Source organism: Malus sylvestris, chromosome 5 (assembly GCF_916048215.2).
Source record: "Malus sylvestris chromosome 5, drMalSylv7.2, whole genome shotgun sequence".
NCBI lineage: Eukaryota > Viridiplantae > Streptophyta > Magnoliopsida > Rosales > Rosaceae > Malus > Malus sylvestris.
In genome coordinates, this window is record NC_062264.1 from 24,322,593 (window position 1) to 24,344,269 (window position 21,677).

At 36.8% G+C, this 21,677-nt stretch overlaps 1 protein-coding gene across 1 annotated transcript; it reads right to left on the reverse strand.

Moving 5' to 3' along the window:
* Positions 1-1,750: 1,750 nt before the first annotated feature.
* Positions 1,751-4,462, reverse strand: LOC126621692 (pentatricopeptide repeat-containing protein At4g35130, chloroplastic). Its single transcript, XM_050290247.1, has one exon. The coding sequence runs from the start codon at positions 4,284-4,286 to the stop codon at positions 1,863-1,865; it is 2,424 nt and encodes an 807-aa protein (XP_050146204.1). The 5' UTR covers positions 4,287-4,462; the 3' UTR covers positions 1,751-1,862.
* Positions 4,463-21,677: the final 17,215 nt, after the last annotated feature.

The following is a 21,677-nucleotide window of genomic DNA, read 5'->3' on the forward strand; positions in this document are numbered from 1 at the left end:
CAGGTGCGTGCCTCTCACACGTGCGTGGGGGCACGTCAACCGACACATTTTCAGAGTGAATGACCCGCGCGCAATGACCGTTGGGAAGCCACGTGGCTTCCCACGGTCCGTTCAATCCCAACGACTCTTTAATACGAGTCGTCCGATTTCCAACGGTAATAAAAAAAAGCTGATTTAATATCAACCGTTCGATCTGAGATCAACGGTTGATGTTAATCTGCTTTATAAATTAAAAAAAAAATAGTTTTAAAATTAATAATATTTTGTATTAATAAATTTTATTTAGTATTATTTTCTAAAAAAAAAGTTTTAAAATTAATAAATTTATTTAGTATTATTTTGTAAAAAAAAATTAATAATATTTTATTGCCTATTGCCAGGGCTATTCAAGTGCAACGGTGGAGATGCAAAAGGCAGTTACTGTTCACATGATGGATTGAATAGTGGATTGCCTGGGGGAAGGGCTCCAAGGGTGAAGTTGCTCTAATGTATAAGTCTGAAAGATGTGAAAACATAATAAACGTTCATAACTGCATCATCAACGCTTAGACGATGGTTACATGGTCGTTTAGATTTTTAAAACCCTCCAAATCTCATGAACAATGTTTTTTATTTGAGTGCAAAATTAATAATAATTATTGTAGAAGTGTGAAAATGTAATCACTCGTAATGAAAAGCTTTACAACTTTCATGAATGAGTCAACTCCGAAATTTAGTATGTATATACTAATTAGTATTATGTTTTACATTTTTTTGGGTCAAATTATGTTTTTCATTTTCATTTTTATTGATTTAAAATATATTTTTCTTAACGGGATAACGAGTTGGATCATATTACCTGATAATATTAACGGGTTGATTTCGGGTTAGGTCATATTACTCGTTTATTTTAACGGGTATTATACGACAAGACCTGTTAAACAATCAAGTATGATACGAACACGAGAAACACGACATGAATGCCAGGTCTAGATGAAGTCGCGGTCAAATTGTGCCAAATAATTGTGCAAAACAACAAGAAAAAAGAAGGAAGTGACGGGCCCATTTGAATTGAAAAAGATAGCAAGACACGGTAAATTCAGAATTTGTGATTAAAAAAATGAATAAAGATAGCCCTTATGTGGTCTTCAAATGTGAGGAAAATTTTAAGGACTCTATTTACTCCCTCTACTACAGGAACTGGAGCTTCGTCCCATTGGAAGTTACAAAGTTCTCAAATTTAAGTACGTACGGTGGTAGAGAGTGGTAGGAACTGCATTGAAAAAGCTCTTAAATCTTGATGTTTGTACAAATAACTTGTTGTCACACTTCTTAAGAATTAATGTAGCCATACTAGTAGATTTGTGCGAACATGACCAGAGAATGATACAACTATTGACATGATTAGTGTCATGATAATATCAATTCATTTTAATCAAAATCACCTTTTCAGCATGGATTAAAGTCTGGCCTAAATCAATTTCGGGCTAGATCTCTTTTATTATCTCAATTATCCTCATTTTGACCCAACTTGACTAGATTACATCACCCCAAAGCAAATTAGACCGGATGACGTCAAATTTACGCACAAACATTAAGGATAAGTTTCCTTCACGACTAATCTTAGACCTTCAAATTTTGGAAGTTGGCATGTATTTCTTCTATCAACTAACATGAGAGTAAGGTTAGCCGACATTCACCTCTCTCAGACCCTGCGTAAAGCGCGAGCATTATGCACTGGATACGACATTTTTTTAACTAACATGGGATCTAGTGAGTTATCTACTCAAATCCATCCTAGGCACCAAAGGAGGCCTAGATGTTTTGTCACACAGTCGTGCAATGTATTTGTGTATATACACCAAGTTTCTACAAAACTAGTCTCACCAGTAATCACGACAAGAGCAATTGCCGTCAATGAAGTGGTGAAAGACCTTCGAATCTCCTACAATTATCTCTCTCTTGGTGATCTCTGAAATCTTCTTTGCAGCGCTATGGCATTCTTCACAGATTCTCGTGTTCTTCCTAACAACAACGGGGCGTCTGATTTCTGTGGAGATCAAACCAAAACAAATTGCCAATCTTACACTGTGACTCTCTGCGGAATTTGCTCTCTTTCTCTTCAAATCCATCGGTCTGAACTTGGTGATACTATGAACATATTTATCTTCCCCTATCTTCCTCAGAATCAAATCTAAAACAGCATAAATCATGTAGGTTTCAACGTTGGTCGTATCTTGGTTGATGAATCTGTAAGGCCTACATTTGGTCTCAACAAAGCTGCACGCGACAGTTTTCCGGAGTCCTCTTTGCTTCATATGAGATTTAAGCCGTTCTACATCTTCCCACCTCCCAGCTTCAGAATACATATTCGCAAGCAAGATATAACACCCGGTATTATCATGTTCCGAGGACAAAATATGCTCAGCAGCAAGTTCAGCTAACTCTATGTTTCTGTTGTTTCTACTAGCTGTCAGTAATGACCCCCAAATTCTGGCTGTGGGCAGCAGCGACATTTCCTCGATAAAAATCTTGGCACGATCAAGATTACCTGTTCGACCAAGAAGATCGATCATACAACCACAGTGCTCTATTCCAGGATCAATACCATAGTCTCTTTTCATCGAGTTATAGTATTTCCAACCCTCGTCAACCATGCCAGAAACACTACACGCCGTTAACAAGGAAACAAATGTGCTCTCATTAGGCTGAATGCCGTTGTCTCTCATTTTGGAGAAAAACTCGATGGATATTCTCCCAAACCCATGAATTGCATAAGCCATAATTATAGTGTTCCACGAACTGGCATCCCTGAATATCATCCTATCAAAAACTTCTCGCGCCATCTCCAGATACCCACATTTTGCATACATGTAAACAGTTGCATTCAAGATTAAGGTATTTGAGTTGTGCTCCAATTTTGTGATACAACCATGAATTTGCTTCCGCTCCCCAATGGATGCTACTTCACAATAGGCAGGTATGATGCTTGAAAATGTAATTGCATCCGGTTCAAGCGGTTCATTCAAGAGATCCCAAAATAATTCCAAGGCTTCCCTGTTATGTCCACTTTGTACATATGCAGAAATCATGCTATTCCACGATATCAAGTTCTTTTCAATTAGCTGACCAAACATACGTTCTGCCAAATTTATCCTGCCGCAGGCACCATACAAATCAATCAGTGCAGTTTCGAATACAATATGAGGGAGAAAACCTCGTCTAATGGCATAGCCATGGATTGATTTACCTTCCAATAGGGCTCCTAGTTGTGTGCAAGAGGGAAGAAAATTGATCATTGTGATAGCATCAGGAATCAGCTTATCTGCCTCTTGCATTTTTTTCAAGCAAGAAAGTGACTCAAGCGGCCGAGCATTTAGAGTATACCCATGTATCATTGCATTCCAAACCACAACATTCTTGGTGCAAATCTCATCAAACAACCTCTCTGCATAGTCCACTCTACCACATTTGTGGTACATGTCAATAAGCGAGGTGTGAACCATGACATCCGATTCAAGCATACATTTAAGAACCTGGCAATGGATTTCCTTCCCGGGTTGGAGAAAGCAATCAATAGCACAAGCGTTAAGACCGCCAATCATACTGAATCTATCAGGCTTCATACCCAGCACCTGCATTTCCTGAAAACAAACCATCGCCCTCCAACCATCCCCAACAGCAGCATACCCGCCAATCATAGAATTCCAAGAAACCAAGTCTTTAACAGGCATTTCGTCAAACACTCTCTCTGCATACTCTATGCAACCAAGTTTTGCATACGCAGCACAAAGCGAGTTACCGATATAAACATCCAAATCCAACCCGACCTTAAACAACTTCCCATGAACCTTTTGTCCTTCATCCAACGACAACAACCCACCACATGCCTTGATCACAAATGGGTAGGTATAATTATCAGCTCGAACACCTTCCCTTTGCATCCTATGATAAAAACCAATCGCCTCCCGGAACAACCCATTATCAGCGAGACCTCTAATCATAACATTCCAGTAATACGTATCTGAATGGGACATTTTCTCAAACACCCGGAGTGCATCCTCTATGGACCCAGATTCCACATGCTCTTGAAGAGCCTGTTTGAGCGCATAGTTGTTGAGGGGTTCAATCGAGGTGCTCGGATTCTTCGATAGTTTTCGGATTCCACGAACCAACTTAGGAAACTTCGGCTGGTCGGAGCTTTGGTTTGCTTTCGGCTCAGCGGCTCGTTTTCGTAAAAGGCTCGGTGGCGGGGAGGTGGAGTTGTAGAGGTAAGAGTTGTGACTGTGAGCGAGAGTTGCAGCCATTTTTGAAGGGTTCCAGGGATTAGGTGGCGCTGGGAAAATAGCCGTTCCAACTCATTACTCAAGAGACAAAAACCAAAGGGGGTACACACACGCTCTGTCTTCCACCTCCTTCTTCGCGGGTTTCGAAGGATAGGTATTTCTGACAACTTTTAAACTCTGGATATATGCAATCGTTAACTGGCTGGGGCAGCCCGAATCTTTTGAGCCCAGCTATTTTAAGCCCAAAGAGTAGTCATAGTTAAAGCAAACCTCCGAGTGAAGAAAACGACTTATATGACATGAGAAAACTGTCACGCGACATTCCTTTCCAATGAAAAAAAAATAGAGATGAAAATTTACACGCCTTCATTATAATGGCATGTAGACACCGCCGCGGCATGTACCCGTGTCATGTATGTCTTTCTCCCAAGTGAGGGAAGTATAAAAGATTAATTTTGCTAAATTGGTTATACCAAGACACGTCTTTGAGACTAAATTCGATTGCAGATATAACTACTAAGCTAAGGTTTTCAACGGTTGAATCACTCATTTCCTTCTTCAATGGTGAACTATAGTCATCATAATGCAACGAGGATTGCTTGTTTCTACGATTGTTGATGATAATGTTTTGTTTTCACTCTAACCACATAAAATATTTATTAACAGTGAAAACAAACTTCATCAAGTAACTCTTCTAAACGAGTTAGCTTCTTTAGACTTCCTCTATACTTTAATTCCACATCATATACAAATAAATGGCAATCTTATCTTAATAGACGTGTTATACCAAGTAGATATTGGTTTAGTAGTACTTCTCTTTTTCCATTATTGAAAAAAAAATATCTTAAGTTTGATTCCTCTAACCCCATTGATCCAAGAAAACATGTTATCAACACTAATATATCTAGTTAAACGCACAAATACTATTTGTGCTTTGCTCTTAATGAACATAAATATATGTGCTCTTTGTTATTATAATGGAGCTATTTTTAAGTGGTCCGTTATGCTAGCGGAGGGAAGGTGGGGCCAATGGATGATTGTGACCCCAACGAGATGGTTTTCTTCCCATTGAATTTCGGTGCTAACCCCAAAGATAAGTTCATGCAAAGAAAGGCAAACACCTATGCAAAATATATCTCTTTTGCAAATAATTTAGGGTTATACATTAGATACATTACTAGGACCAACATAGATGTGAATTAACATTGAGCATTTGATATGTACAAATACGTGTTTGGATGTACTTCTTAATTGAAAGCACTTTGAAAAAAATTATACTTGGAACCAATCATTGATAAAAATGTCAATGAATCCTAAAAAAAACATTTTGAAGTACTCCTACAAAAAGCACAGCAATGAGCTTCTTCCAAAATGCATTTGTAGTGCTTTTGTAAACCAAAAACACTTTCATCAAAAGTGATTTCAGTCATTCTAAAGTTACTTCCAAACATAACTAACAAATATATGTCTCAAGTGTTTTTTAACGTGTCAAATGCATATTTGGGAGCTCTAAAATATTTAACTATCATTGGTTTGTTTTAATTTACTTGAGAAAACTAAATTTTAGATATAATGCATATCTTTCAAAGGAATCATATAGCTTACAGAACATAAGATTTTGTAAGGAAAATTATAAATGGACGGTAACCAACTTTCGGAGTTATTTTGTTGTGAATAGTGTTTGGCTACTTAAGAATGAGTATGAACTCTTACTTAAAACTCTTCATGTTCAAATTACAGAGGTTTGTGCTTATAATCAAAATCGTTCATATTATAAATCACTTTATAAAGATTATCTATGCAAAAAATAAATTAAAACTAAAGTCGTTTAGTCAATTTATTGTAGCAAATACATAGACAATTTGTAATGCTTTTACTAATTTCGTTAATTTGTTTTTGTACAATTCGGTGACTAAACGATCCTAGTTTTAATTGTTTTTTGTTTTTTGCACATATGATCTTTATATAATGATTTATAATATAAACTGTTATGATCATAAACACTAAGTTCTATAGATCGGTAACAAACTGTTTTGAGTAGGAACTCCTACTCATTCTTTAGCCAAGTATTATTCTTTTGTATTGTGCCCCCATTACGATAACTTTCTGGCTCCGCCACTGGTTGGTTACCTCTATCCAGACGTGTTAATTGATCGAAGGTAAATTATTGATCACATGAACTCATATTTGTATGTGACTTGCAAAACCCAAATTAAAGCTACTAGAGCTATAACAAGCTATCGTAGTGTTTAGAACCAACAAGGATAGTTTTATTATGTTGAAAGAAAAACCAATATGAATTGGAAAAAAAAAAAAAAATTACATGCGATCAAAGTGTGATGTCAAACACATAAACAACACACTCGAAAATCTTAGTTGTAATTAGGTTATAAAATTAAATATCTTCAGGGATGCTTTGCAATTTAGGACTCCAAGAACTCTGGCGGCTATGTTTGGCTCTTTGAATTTGCTTTTTTCTCAAAGCATATAGCCTCTGCTCCAAAGCAAATGACGCCGATGCCCCCAACAACTGATGATTGGTTATGAACGCCGTTGCCATTGATCATGAGCTCCAGAACTTGCTTCAAATCTTGCTTTCTTACCAGAATCTTCATCCGCACAACCCCATCTTCCTGAGTTTGATGAGAAATTACGTTAGTACTCTGATGACGACGATCACCATTTACATTTGCAATGGCCTCCATAAACGCATTGCTTCCGATCAAATTGCTTTTTCGGTTAAACGGTGCTTGAAAATGTCGAAATAGTACTCTCTTGATCAGCCCCATCTTTCTGAATATTTGATTTTTTATGTTTTGTGTGTTTAACTAAGCTTTAATTAAACCTGTGTGTAGTGATGAACATAGCATTTGTGATTGAACTTTATATAGGAATTGCCATTGTGGTTTTAGCCATCTGAGTTGTAACTAAAATTTTTAATTAATACATTAAACTGAATGGTAGCGACCATTTGACTTTATTAATATACCCCCGTGCCCAATTGGGTTTTTGCTGTTATACTTATATTCGAAGTCAGCATGGTCTATACAACAACTAGGTTACAACAATATAAGCAAACAAGAATAAGACAATAGCGTATATTAAGTTTACATCTTCTCTAACGTAAGGATTTGGTTAGATAAAGGGAGAAAGACAACCAAACAACAACTAAACATCAAAATCTTAAGCTAACAGAAAACGAATCTAACAATGTAAATGAGGGTTACGTATCAAAATATCAATTTCTAAAATGTTAGTAAAACAAGGTCTCATTTTGAAGTTGATCATACCATATTAGCATAGTCCTGATAGACTTCGATTACTGATTTGATGATTAGGTTTTTGTTAAAGTTTCAGAGAGACGGGCTACAATTTACCACTAATAGCATTGATACTGTTTCCACTTAATTATTCCTGCAATCAATAAATGTGCATTTTTATGCAAAAAGTCTCAATACAATTTGAAGTCGAGCTATTTGATATAAATTATGATTTGTTTTTGTAAAATGGCCAACAAAGGACTTTTGCTTCATTCAACAGATTTATATTGTTATTGTAACTAGTGGTTATGTATGCCCACATGCATATAGTTAACCTTTCACAAGTTTAATAGTGTTTTGTTTGCTTTTCAAAATGTTTGCTCTAAAAATAGAGCATTACAAGTGTTCAAAACGGGGTGATACAAGAGGAAGAGAGAAAAGAGAGGAAGAGGAGAGGAGATAATAGAGAGAGTTATCATTGTACTCCTATTATTCCAAATTATAATGAAAGAATTACTGCTGCCCTGAGGACGTACTCCAGTCACATTGACTGTAGAGGAACCTCGTAAATATTGTGTCTTGTTTCTTTTATTCCACTGCACACATTGTCGAATTTACAACACGTTATCAGCACGAGAAGCTCTAGTGTCAGTGGAAGGCATAACTCCACAAATCATGTTCACCTCTGTCGGCTGAAATCTCACAGATAAGAAAATCTTTTCATTTCATCTTAAAATCTTTGTACTATTAATTTTCTTGAAGTAACTATATATATATGTTGTTGTATGACTGTATATCATCTTTTGCAGAAGCAAAAGAGTACATACTCAAAATTTGTAAAGAATCTGACAGCCATGTAAATAGCCTCGGAACTCGAACTTGCGAATCTCGGATTGAAAATTTCAACGGTGCGATCATCACAAATGCCTGAAATACCAAACCAGTTTCCAATTTCCGCAGAAAATTGGACAGGCACCTTATGAGTACCAAAACTCCATTTCGGTAGCTCAGATCAAAATTGTTTCTTCACGAAAGTTGTTCGGTATTCTCTTATCCATATCATACTAAAATTTGAACTAAATATAACGGTTTGATCTTCTCATAAGTTGCAGACACTCTTAACTTTAAAACTTATTGGAACCATTTCGAAACTCACCGAGGAGGAACACCAATTGGAACTTATTGTTACTATTACTTCCTGAGTAACTAAAGAGACTTGGAGTTGTGAAATGAAAATTAAAAAAAAAAAAGGAATTGGCATACCAAGAAAATGAAAAAGCAAAAGACGAGAACTTAATCATTGCATTTTCTGTTTTGGCATATTTATGTGAATGGTGTTAGATTAAAGCCTATGTCACAAGTTCTATTTATTTAAAGCAATTTATTTACAGTGGGTAGAATTATTACCCTTTGCTTTAAAGCTTTGATCTTTATAAGAATGGTGCTGAATCAAAGCCCTTGTCACAAGCTTTATTTACTTAAAAGCAATTTATTTACCATGGCCGGTTTTTGATTTATATGAATGGTGCTTAATTAAAACCCTTGTCACAAGCTTTATTTACTTAAATGCAATTTATTCATTATCGCTGGAATTACCGCCTATTGCTTTAATTTATTTATTATACTTATCTTTTGTTACGATGAGTATACACAGGACTTGAAGTTCCTTGATCAGATCAGAACTTGTAGTTTTTTGATCCTCAACATATAAAAATGATTGGACTTGAAGTTCCATCATGCAAAAAGATCGGGCATGAAGTCCCTTGATCCTCAAGATCAGGACATGAAGTTCCTTGATGAGTACTGTAAGTTTGAAGTCCCGCAGTGCCTCAACTTAATTGTAATAAAGAACATAAGAGTCTTAGTCTAAATACTATTAAATAAGGACCAGAAGTTCCTCATGTCCATACTCAAAATGGTTTAGCAGAAGCATTTATTAAGCGAATGAAATTGATTACCTGTGCTCTGCTCATGAAAACAAAATTGCCAGTTTTCTACATGGGGACATGTAAACTTTACACGATGCATTATTAATTCGGTTGAGACATGTTACCAACCATCAATACTTCTCAGTACAACTTGTGTTTGGGAACCAGCCAAACATTATACATTTATGAGTTTTTGGTTGTGTTATCTATATGCCTATTGCATTGCCACAACGTCCTGAAATGAGGCATCATTGCGGATTAGGCATTGATGTTGAACACTATCTATCATTCAATATTTTGGAACCCTTGACTGGGGATATGTTTACCGCATGGTTTGCGGATTGCCATTTTGATAAGATAATTTTCCTGCAATTAAGGGGAGAAAATATCATTCCATAAGAACGATGAGAAAATATCATTATAGAAGAATGATAAGAAAAGACCGTTCTAGAAGAACGAAGAGAATTTGTCTTATTTTGATTCACGAAGCAATCAATAAGAAAATGAAACAGGAATAATTGAATGATTCAACGAAAGTGATGAAATCATATATGCTTGCCGCAAATGTGCCTATAAGAATTGATGTCCTTGTTGGACAAAAATAATGAGGCAGCAAATGATTTATTTGTTGCATGCCTGAAGCGTGGTAGACCCTTAGACTCAAAATGTTCAGTCATTTGAAAGAAAAAGAATATGGCACTACTGAACTATTGCATTTCAAAAGCATAACAGTTGCATGCCATAAGCATGACGGTCACCGCATGGACGCACATCCCATAAAGGACAATTTGTGGACATGGGAATGTTGATGTCTCATGCATGAAGCATGATAAACGTATAGGTTCCAAATGACTCAACTCCTGGCAGTGGAGAGTAAAATACAAGCTCTATAACGCTCAAGAAGAGGTTATGATCTGCATTCTCTAAATTATGACTATCCTGGAAGAGATAGTGTAATGCCTTTGAAGAGGCAATGGATATCCAAAAGAAATGAAAATTTTTTATGCATGCGCATGCACATGAGAATATGGGATCATGTATTGATGATAACCAATGGTAATTTTGGGTTTTATAAGTAGCTACTAAATTCATCAATGAGCTGTGTTGATATTAAGTCCCGTTCTTTTTCGTCAACAAAATTATTGGCCAAAATGGAGAAAGACAATTCCATTACAATTTTAAGAACGCAGAAAAATGGACCTATATACTTGAATACAATACAAATAACCAAAAGATGTGGAACCAATGAGGTTACATATGGGCATTTGTAATACAGTGAAATACACTCACATGATATGACACAGGGCTGTAAACAAGTTCATATGAATGGAGAATTATATAAGAAGGGTTGTGAATTGCCCACATCATATTTCCATAAGTAAATCCCTCAAGTATACATGGGAGAAAATTGCTTTGTATAAATTCCAAAAGGAAAATGTGTCATGAAGTGTAGAAAATCCCTGAATGATTCAAATTGCTTGAAGTAAGCCCCGGAAAGGTAAAAGCATAAATTATATACTCAATACCAATGGATGGTATAAATTACCTTAGTGAGTACTATCATTATGATATTGTTGTAACATACTAAAATCTCTTGCAAGAGTCAATGACAGTAAATTAGAACTCCTGAAGAGTTGATGATATTAAATTGAAACTCCCGAAGAGTCTAGAAAGAATATAAAGTGTTGAGAGAAATATTGTCTCGAGCTGAAGATCGAATAATCTACCAACACGAATCTTATCCATGATGTTTATGATATTAAAGAACCATATGGATTGAAGATTATGAGTTAAATACGCAAATGATGTCGATACTAAGAATGATCATTTATCTTCATTAGGGTAAAGATAAATTAATGTTTGGTCCAGAAGTACCACATCTTAGTGAAGTATATGTTTTATTATATTTAGCACAATATATTGAATGAAAAACTTATCTATTAATATCTCCGAGAAATTACAGATATGTGCATACACATGAGTTAAAACAAACAAACAGGATGAAACCTTCACAAAGGTTGCTCATGTGAAGCCTCAGTACTCGGAAGTACCCCAGAAGGGGGAGGCACTGGAGATTTATCATGTGGCACCCCAGTACTTGGCAAAACACCAGAAAGGAAAAACATCAGTTGCTTTCGGAATCTAGCAACGAACCTCTGGTGATCACTTTGAATCCGACTTTCGAATTCCTGCAACTGGTCGAGCTTTCTTTTCATGCTCATAGGGTAATTATTTGCAAGCACGTGTAACGCTCTATTCTCGTGCTTGAGCCCTCTGATCTCTTGTTTAAGACTTGCCACCTCAGCCATCAATGATTCAACTTGGCGAGTTTGAGCAAATAGGCGTTGACCCATATTGGATACAGAGTATGCACACTGAACACTGAGCACCAAGGAGTCTTGAACGACCAACTCATCAGATCATTTTGAAAGGATTCTGTTATCCTTTGGAGTGAGAAGATTCCTAGTTACCACAGTAGCGGTTATGTTATTCTTCATCATAGAGTCCCTAACCGTAAGAGGACCATTAGAAGATAAGAAGGATGGGCGCCATATGTTATCTTGATGCTGCTCGACTGTATCACTCTTAAGATTCAAATCTAAGCAAATGTTAGATGAGCAAGCCATTTTTCAGAAATGATGAAAAAAAAAGAGGTCAAATTAAATCTCGAAGGGGAAAATTTCTACAAGCAGTAACCTTCTAAGCATACTCATGAACACAATGGACGTCACTATAAAATAAGAGGCAACATAGCCACTTATTCAGAGATTGAAGAGGCACCGCTCTCCAAATTTCAAAAAACCAGATTTTCCTTAATAAAGTTCATTGGCATTTCTCAGACGCAATCTCAGCTTTTTCTAATATTGCGTGCAACTTTGTCAAAGATCTCTAACAAAGTTGAAAACGCGTAAATCTTACTGTTCTAATTACACCACAGTTGCTGGCAAGAGTAAAGGCACAACACCATTACTTGCATTGGGAAATCTCTATATATGTCAACCTCCGTTTTCCATAACAAGGCAAACCTGCAAGAATACCTAACTCTTCCTCATCTCCGAGAATGCATCTTCAACAAAGCATCTCGAAATACTCAATTTTCTTCATCTTCGAGAATACCTCTTCAAAACAAGTCACACTAGAGCAAGATTATCTCATATCATCAGGGTCGAAAGCAAGAGTATCTCATATCATGCTTTCTCCCTGTCTTTTCCTTTGTTCTTGTTCTTACCTGCAAAGACAAGGATAAAGAAAGCAATATGTTGGAACCTCCACTCAAACTTCGGGTAAGGAACCGACTGCTCAAAACCTTTGCCTGGTTGCTTACCTTGCATTGCTCTTGAGTACTCATCTTCAACTGTTGATATGATGTTGGCTATTTACACTAAAGTTGCCACACATGGATGAGTCACCAAGAAGTGATGCACCATTCAAATGCAAGGGTTGCATTCCACTCTTGCATCAGTGGACAAATCCTAGAAGAAAAGATGTCACACATGCATGGGGGAAAACCAGGGAAAATACCACTTCTGCAAGGGGAACATATGAGGTAAGTGAAAATGATACATTAAAACATGTGGAGACAAGCGCAACAAACACGTTCTGATTCGTCCCCGACAAAGCCGAATATCACTTGCCACTTGAAGCTCCTCATGGTCCAATTTCATTTAAGATCAAGCTTCGAAGGTCCTTGAAGAAATCACAAGTCTGATTTAAGATCAAGTGTCCACCACCCTTGAATTAAATTTAGCTCCAGATAAAAGGAGTAAATTCAGACTTTTGGAGGAAGTCTAGCAAAAGACCCTTCAGCCCAGTTCAAGAACAAACATGTGGAAAGTTAACAACAAATAAAACATCTCTTTTGGCAACTCTCCTCGCTAAGGGACTGAAGCATAATGATCAATGATTAGCCTAAAGAATTTGAAATCAGGGGGAGATACTTGTCAGGAGGAGCATCAAAAAACAGATCAAGATTTTAACAAGTTAATTGAAGACTTATGTGGGCATCCAAAGGGGAGTGTTGTAAATAGTGGGCATGTATGCCCACATGCATATAGTAAACCCTTTCACAAGTTTAATAGTGTTTTGTTTGCTTTTCAAAATGTTTGCTCTATAAAAATAGCATTACAAGTGTTCAAAATGGGGTGATACAAGAGGAATAGAGAAAAGAGGGGAAGAGGAGAGGAGATAATAGAGAGAGTTATCTTTGTACTCCTATTATTCAAATTATAATGAAAGCACCACTGCTGCCCCGAGGATGTACTCCAGTCACACTGACTGTAGAGGAACCTTGTAAATTTTGTGTCTTGTTTCTTTTATTCCACTACACACATTGTCGATTTTACAACAATTGTAAAATTTTTATGACCACATTGTTCAAGTGAACGTACGTATGAATGGATTGTGGCACACACCGACAGCTCACATGCAAAGCCCTACATGTTAGTGCTGGAGGTTGGTGCTAATGAAAACGGCCCGTGCACACGTTTAGACAGAGATCACTAGGTTTCTCTTTCAGTTCAGTTATCTTTATCTCAGATTTAATGTTAGGTAAAGAGAGAACATTCTTTGAGATTAATTAAATTAATCATAATGTAGTTTGGTTCAAATTAAAATGCTTTGTAAACAGTTGTAGCATTCGAGAATCATGAGAATCTATCTGTTATATATGTTTATCATAGATTGGTGATTAGGTAAAGAGATAACATTCATTGAGATTAATTAAATTAATCAGATGGAGTTTGGTTCAAATTAAAACAGGTGGCATTCGAGAATGAAGAATCAATATTATTAGGGTTGCTTCAAAATTTTGAAATGAAAAATGTGAAAGGTTATGATATAGTTAGTTGTTTGTATGGCCCGTACGCGTTTCTAATCATTAGTTTTATTCTCTCCCCACCTACAATCGTATGAACTTATTAAGCTACAGCGCATAAACCCTAAACATGAGCCAAAGTCTTGGGGTTGAAGGACGCTTAATTATTATTATTATTATTGTTTTTTTTTTATCAAATAATTATCTACATGAAGGGGAATGAGGATGAGCTTAACCTCACAATGGGCTAGTAATAATTTAGTTTAAATTCACATTTGACGAGAATCGAGTTTAAGACCTCTCACTTACAAGTGAAGAGGAATATCACTAGACCGTAGTACTAAGTAACGAATGACGCTTAATTATTAGACATGATTGGTAAATTATGAGGGTTTTCCCCTCCGAGAGAGGAATTATAAAAGACGTTTAAGACATGTTTAATAATCATTTCGTTCTCAATTTCCAATTTTTACGTTTTGTATATTGAGGAAAGTAGATAAGAGACAAGAAAAAAAATGAATGCAATCAAAATCTTGAGAGTAAAAACAGCTTAAAATTAGTAGTTTTTTTTTTAAATAATTTTCAGTTACGTCTTTCATTATACAATTTTATATTTCTAATGGTTTTAGGGTTTCTTTCATTAAGTCTTTCATTTCTTATACATCCACAATCCTTCATTCCTTTTCTACATCCCTCCTCTCCCACACTTATTTCCCCTATAGTGTAAACTGAAAACAAACTGTTATGTCAAATGGGCCTTAATAAATTTAGATAAGTTGGTTATACGTAGTGTCAATTCGTTTAATCAAAACCCTAATTGACATTGTTTTACAGTCATTTCACGACTTGGTGTTCATTCTTTGGTAACTAAGTTACTAACATTTGTTATGTTATTTGATGCTTCAAAGAGGTTACTTCCGACACGTTTATAGAGTTCAACCCGATTGAGGCTATGCTTTGCTAAGCCAGGGATTGCAATTGTTTTGCACTCATTTCCTTCTACAATTATGAAGTGTAGTCTTCATTATGTAACGACTAGCGATGATTGGTTGTTTCTGTGATTGCCGTTGACGGTATTGGTATTCTCCCACCACCAAAAAAAAAAAAAAAAACTAGTACTACTGGAAACAAATTATAGCTGGATTGGAAATGTTTTTTAAAATGATTAAAAACGTTTTTGTGAAAATGTTTTTCCAATCAAATTCTTAATAAAAATTCAAGTGGATCTTGGAAAAGCATTTAAGTGTTTTTTTTTTTTTTTTTGCAAGAAGCACATATGTAGTGCTTTTGAAACCTCAAATCAATTTCGCCAAAAGCGTTTTCTGTTATTTTAAAAATATTTTTAAATGAACGTTTAATTTCATTTACATCAAGCTATCAGAGAACCAACAGTCTGATTATGTCGAAGGAGACAAACCAATAGGAATTGGGAAAAAAGTTTACAGTGATCAAAGCGATGTGCTAAACATATATAGTAAAACATACACACTTGAAAAATTGTTATAATAATTAAGCTTAATTATATTTCTTCAGGTATGCTTTGCAGCTCCGGGATCCAAGAACTTTGGCGACTATGTCTGGCTCTCAGAATCTGTTGTTTTCTCAAAAGACTTGGCCTCTGCTCCAGAGAAAATGACGATGTTGCCCTAACAACTGATGCTTGGTTATGAATGCCAGCGCCATTAATGAGCTCCAGAACTCGCTTCAAATCTTGCTTTCTTACCAGAATCTTCATCCTCACCACCCCATCTTCCTGAGCCTGATGAGAAATTACGTTAGTACTCTGATGATGATGACCACCATTTACTTTTGCAACAGCCTCTATGAACTCATTGCTTCCGATCAAATTGCTCTTTCGATTAATCGGAGCTCGAAAATGTCTAAACAATACTCTCTTGATCAGCCCCATTTTTCTGATAGTTTGTTTTGTTGTGTGCCGTGTGTGTTTAATTAAGATTTAATTAAACTTCTGTGTACCGATGAACATCCACGATTGAGCTTTATATAGGAATTGCGAATGTGGGATTTTGCCATCTGAGTTGTAGCTAGAATATTTAATCAAATATTAAACCGAATGATAGCAACCATTTGACTTTGTTAGAAAGAAACTTCTATTCTATGCCCATTGGGATTCAGCTGTGATATTCGAAGTAAACAGGGTCTAGACAACCAGCAGGTTACAATTAGGGGTGGGCACGGTTTGGTTCGGTGCGGTTCTCAAAATCAAAATCGAATTTTTTACGGTTTGGTTCGGTTCGGTACAGTTTCAAACGGTTTCGGTTTGGTTTTTAAGAAAAAAATGTACAATTTGCAATTTAACATATTAATAAGCATTTCCCAGTAGCAATAGGAAAAAGACATTTGTTATATAAATAATTAGCATGTTGCATGCAGTTGTGATGTTAAAACATGTTTGAGCAACAAAAGGATGTCGCGTACAAGGTATAACATAATACAAATTGAATAACTTTGAATTCATTGAACGTGAGTGAAACTTTCATACTAGAATATGTGATATCATGCTTCAAATGAGTGGACTTCATTAGATCATTGTTCGACTCTTGATATCAAGATTAGTCCACCCTTGTACATATGTGTGTGTGTGTGATGGTATAAAATAACAAAGGTCCTTCAAGTTAATGAACGAAATAAAGTGATGAATGATGATATTCTAGTGTGGTTGAGTCCATACTAAGTGCATGAATTATAACAAACAACTAATTAAAACATGAAATTTAATATGGACATTTAATTAAAGGTTTATTAATATATGCGGTGCGGTTTGATTTCGGTGCGGTTTTCAAAAGTCAAAACCGAAATCAAACCGTTTTCTATGTTGCGGTTCGGTTTCAAAACCAAAACCGTTCCAAAACCGCAAAACCAAACCGTTTGGTGCGGTTCGATTTGGTTCGTGTTTCGGTTTCGGTTTTCAGTTCTAAATGCCCACCCCTAGTTACAACAACTTAAACTGAAAAGGAAAGAGATAACAATGTATATCAAGTTTACATTTTTTTTCGAGAATTTTAACAAAAAACTTTCGGTATTATTCACTTTAACAAAAAATCATATTTTTACATTAAAAAAATCAATTCTGGTACTATTCACTTTACACTTTATTTTATCTTTATAGTTAAAACTCAAAATTTTTTAATTTTTTTTTCATTAATTTTCTTTTTTTTTTCTTCTCACATTTACGTCTAATCAGCCAATCGTATCACAACTTAAACTTAACAGCTGACAACGAGTAATATTAAGATTGGATCTACCACCATAAATAAACTATATATCTTGTTATATTTTTCATGTAAAAATCTATTATCCAACACAATGGTATATAACTTCTAAAATATTAATGAAACAAGGTTCACCTTTTAAATTGATCATGACATAATCTTGGAAGACTGGTCGGTCACTTATTCAATCATTAGATTTTATAAATTTGTAATTTTATAATTTTATAATTTTATATAACCATTCATTACTTAATTATACATGTGAATGCCACACACCGACGGCTCTCACATGCAAAGTTCTAAACAGATCAAAATAGTAATGTTGAAGGTTTGTGCTAATGGAAACGACGCGTACACGTTTAAAGGGGATCTCTCCAAGTCACTATTTGTTATGTTTATCTTAGACGGGTTTTTATTATAATGAATTTATTGTAAAAGCTGGTTTACTATTGAAATTGACTTATACCATCAAAATAGTTTTTGAAATTAAAAATTGATCAATATAGTCCATGAAAATAAGTGTGCAAATCAATTCGGTCATTTCATCACAACTTTGTCAAGAATTTTGTTATATGCTGATGTGATACATAAAGGGGTCCCACAAGATTTACAGGCTTTTATCACAAACAGTTCTTAAAATTAAACTACATCATCAAGATGGCCTGAAATTAAAAATTGATCAATGTAGTCCCTCAAAATAGATGACGCAAATCAATGTTGTCCTTCTCTCATAATTCTGTCAAAAATTTTGTCATGTGCTGATATGGGTGCTGATGTGGGTTTTATAATTTAATAATTAATTTAAAAAGTTGTCAAAATATCTTTTTATAGAATGGGATTATATCTAGGCGTAGCTCGCCATTCTCCACGTCACCAAGATCACATGTAGAAGCACTCAACAAGCTCTCTAAGATTAAGGTTGTGATGATGTCGATCGTCCAAATGTTAGCCGTGGATGCAAATTTCCGCCGTCTTCTCCTTTGACGAAAATGCACTTGCAAAATAATAACACCTAAGATTAAGGCCAAAAGCCTCATGTGCCCACACTGAATGGGGGGGCTTTGGTCGAAGAATCTCCGATGCCAAAGTTAGAATTTGAGAGAGAAAGTGTTTAGGAATTTTTGGGGAGAGAATGAAATTGCATTTTGGTGTGAAGATGGCGCTATATATAGGGGTGTGGCCAACCCTATTTGGAGAAATAGGGACCGGCCACTTATGGTGGTATTTTGAATATAATTGCAAGATATTATGTCAAATAATATTTTGCAATTAATTTGGTAATTAATCCCAATTTGAAAAGAATAATTGGGAGTTACCTTGTAGGTGAGGAGTGATGAGAGGGTTTTGAATAAATACCATTTTGATCACTTTTGACTCTTCCTTGATTGAGTCGTTATTGTCCGTTGCATGCTCGTGGGAATGACGGTGTGCCTCGAGAGTAATTTTGTCCTTTTTACCCTAAAGTACACATGTCGCCTCCATAATTTTATTAATTATTTTTTGCTCCACAAATGCCCCCACACCTATTGGGCTGCTCGCAGGAAAAAGCAGTAGGTGTAGATATCTCCAACTTTGATGTAGATTCTCACTTGGACTTGGAATTAGATTCTTCTAGGAAAGGGAAATAAATAGCCTCCAAAGCCTATTTAAGCCTACCTTAAGTAAGGGATTAAATCAACTTCTAGCACTCTTCTTTGCTTGTTCGTGCAAAGAACAGTCTTCTGTTGATTTCTTTGTCTTCTTCACACCATACTAATGTAAGAAAAACTTAATTTTCTTTGTATTCTTCTTGGATGGTGCTGCCACAGAGCAGCCGTTAGGGTGGTGCGACACGTCGGCTGGCAAGGACCACGAGTTGGTTTGTCATGGGTCAAGGAGATGGTGTGGCAGGGCCATAACTTGTGCTACTTAGCTTGACTAAAGCCAAGGGCTAACTCGGTATGTACCGAGGAAGTGGCGTTGCATGTGCCATGGTTTGGGCTGCCACATCTGAGTTGCTTGCCAAGAATGAGGAAATTGCTTGAGTTTGATTTCTCAGATGTTGTAGATTTAGCAATCAAGGACCGAGCTACCAAGATCGGAGCTGCTGAAGATGAAGTGTCGGGTGAGCGAATTGTTGAATGCAAAGTGGCTGCTGTCCCCTGACCATTTGTTGCTCAACTGGTTTTCGAGTATTTGATCTTTTGAGTTGTGTGACGTTCTCGTACTGGAAAGAAATTAGTTTATCCTCTCACACTGGAGAGCAGACCTAGATGGGTGTCGAGGAATAAGTTTACCCTCTCTCACTAGAGAGCAATTAGTTTGTCTTCTTGCACTGGAGAACAGACCCATATGGGTGTCGGGGAATTAGTTTACCCTCTCGCACTGGAGAGCAATTAGTTTATCCTCTTGTACTGGAGAGCAGATCCAGATGAGTGTTAGGGAATTAGTTTACCCTTTTGCACTGAAGAGCAATTAGTTTATCCTCTCGCACTGGAGAGTAGACCTAAATAGGTGTCGGGAAATTAGTTTACCCTTTCGTAGTGGAGAGCAATTAGTTTATCATCACCCACTGGAGAGTGGACCCAAATGGGTGTCAGAGAATTAGTTTACCTTCTTGCATTGGAGAGCACAGAAGTGGTTGTTGTGAGCGCAACTGAGCAAAACTAGACTGTTAGACTATTGAAATAATCCTCAGCTTGTGAGGTCTTGTTCGATGATTTGCTTGAGACTTCTAACAGCTTATGGAACCCACGTAAAGGTGTACGTAGGAAGTGCAGTGAGATGCTCCCAAACTTTCTTTAAGTATTGCGCCATCATTAGATGTTTCGTCGTGTGCCATTTTGAGGCTTGGTTGGTGATTAGCTGAGAATTTGAATAGACTGCAAGCTACTTCACCACTAAGTCTTTCGCTAGCAGGGGCTATTAATAAAGCCTTGTCTTCTACTCCGTCGTTGAATGCTTTGAAGTTTGGAGTGCCATGGGCTTAGTCGGCGCGAGCCACAAGGCAAGATTGGCACGGTTAAGAGTCGTGGTGCAAGATCGGCACAGTTATGAGCCATGTTGATAGATCAAGAGGTGCTAGGAGCCGTGGAGCAGGTAGGCACGACTATAAGTGTAGAGTTAGGGTTGGCTTAAGCCAACTTGTGCGCAACAGGAAGAATTGGACCATTAGGTCCATGATGCTCGGCTACTGGTGATGTGTTGCTTTAATATTGAATCGTCTGGAATGTTGAGAACAAGGCATGCCCTCGGTTCTTGGTAGTTGGGCTGGTGTGTCATTCTGGTACTCGTCTGCCCCTTGTACGCCATTAGGCTGAGCTGCTGCATTTGTCGAAACAGAAGTAATGTTTGTATTCGACAATCTATGTAGGATAGTCCCGTCTACTCGATCTTTATCAATGAAATGTGACCAGCTTATGTTGGTCATGTCTTATCGAAGCGCCTCGTCAAGCTTTATTGCGTTGGAAATCGAGCAATCGTTTAATCGAGAGCCTCTCAACTTCTTCCTAAAATTTCCTCTAGTGGGGTAGTAAAGTTTTCGGCTACCTCCGATAATGACATGTTGGTATAGGTTTCTCTTTCATGTGCTCGGCTCATCTATGTCACAGTTACGGTGCATATGGTACGTTCCTAGCAGGCGAGCAAATTACTCGCATGCTACTGGTTGAACTTGAGCCAGATTGAGTGATTATTTCTCTCCATCCGTTATGTTGCCTACATTGATGCGAGATGGAGAATTCTCATTGCAGGCCTAATTGCAAATGAACATTTCATCTGGAAGGTTGCTTATGTTGATTATCGGAATATGGCCCCAACCGTGAATGTATGCTTGTCTGTGGGCTTAACTAAGAATGCATACTTCTTTGCGCTCTAAGACGAGAGTATACGCTATTTTGGGGGCCCAGTTGGGAGTGTACACTGCCAGAAAGCTCGATTCATGACTAGTTGAGTGGCTGCTAGAGAGGTTCGTCGTCTGTCATTGTCCTGCTTCGGGATACCTCATATGGGGCACGTTGCATTTCGGTACGCTGCAAAAGTTGATTCACCAAGGTCGTCTGTTGCGCAAGGGCACCTGTCAACTTTATGACTTATTGAGACAAGTGTTGTTTGCCATGCAGGATGGAAGGGCTTGGATGGTAAGTGTCTCTATAGGTGGTAGAAGTGTAATGGACTCCGGGTGAAAAATTTAAGCTAGG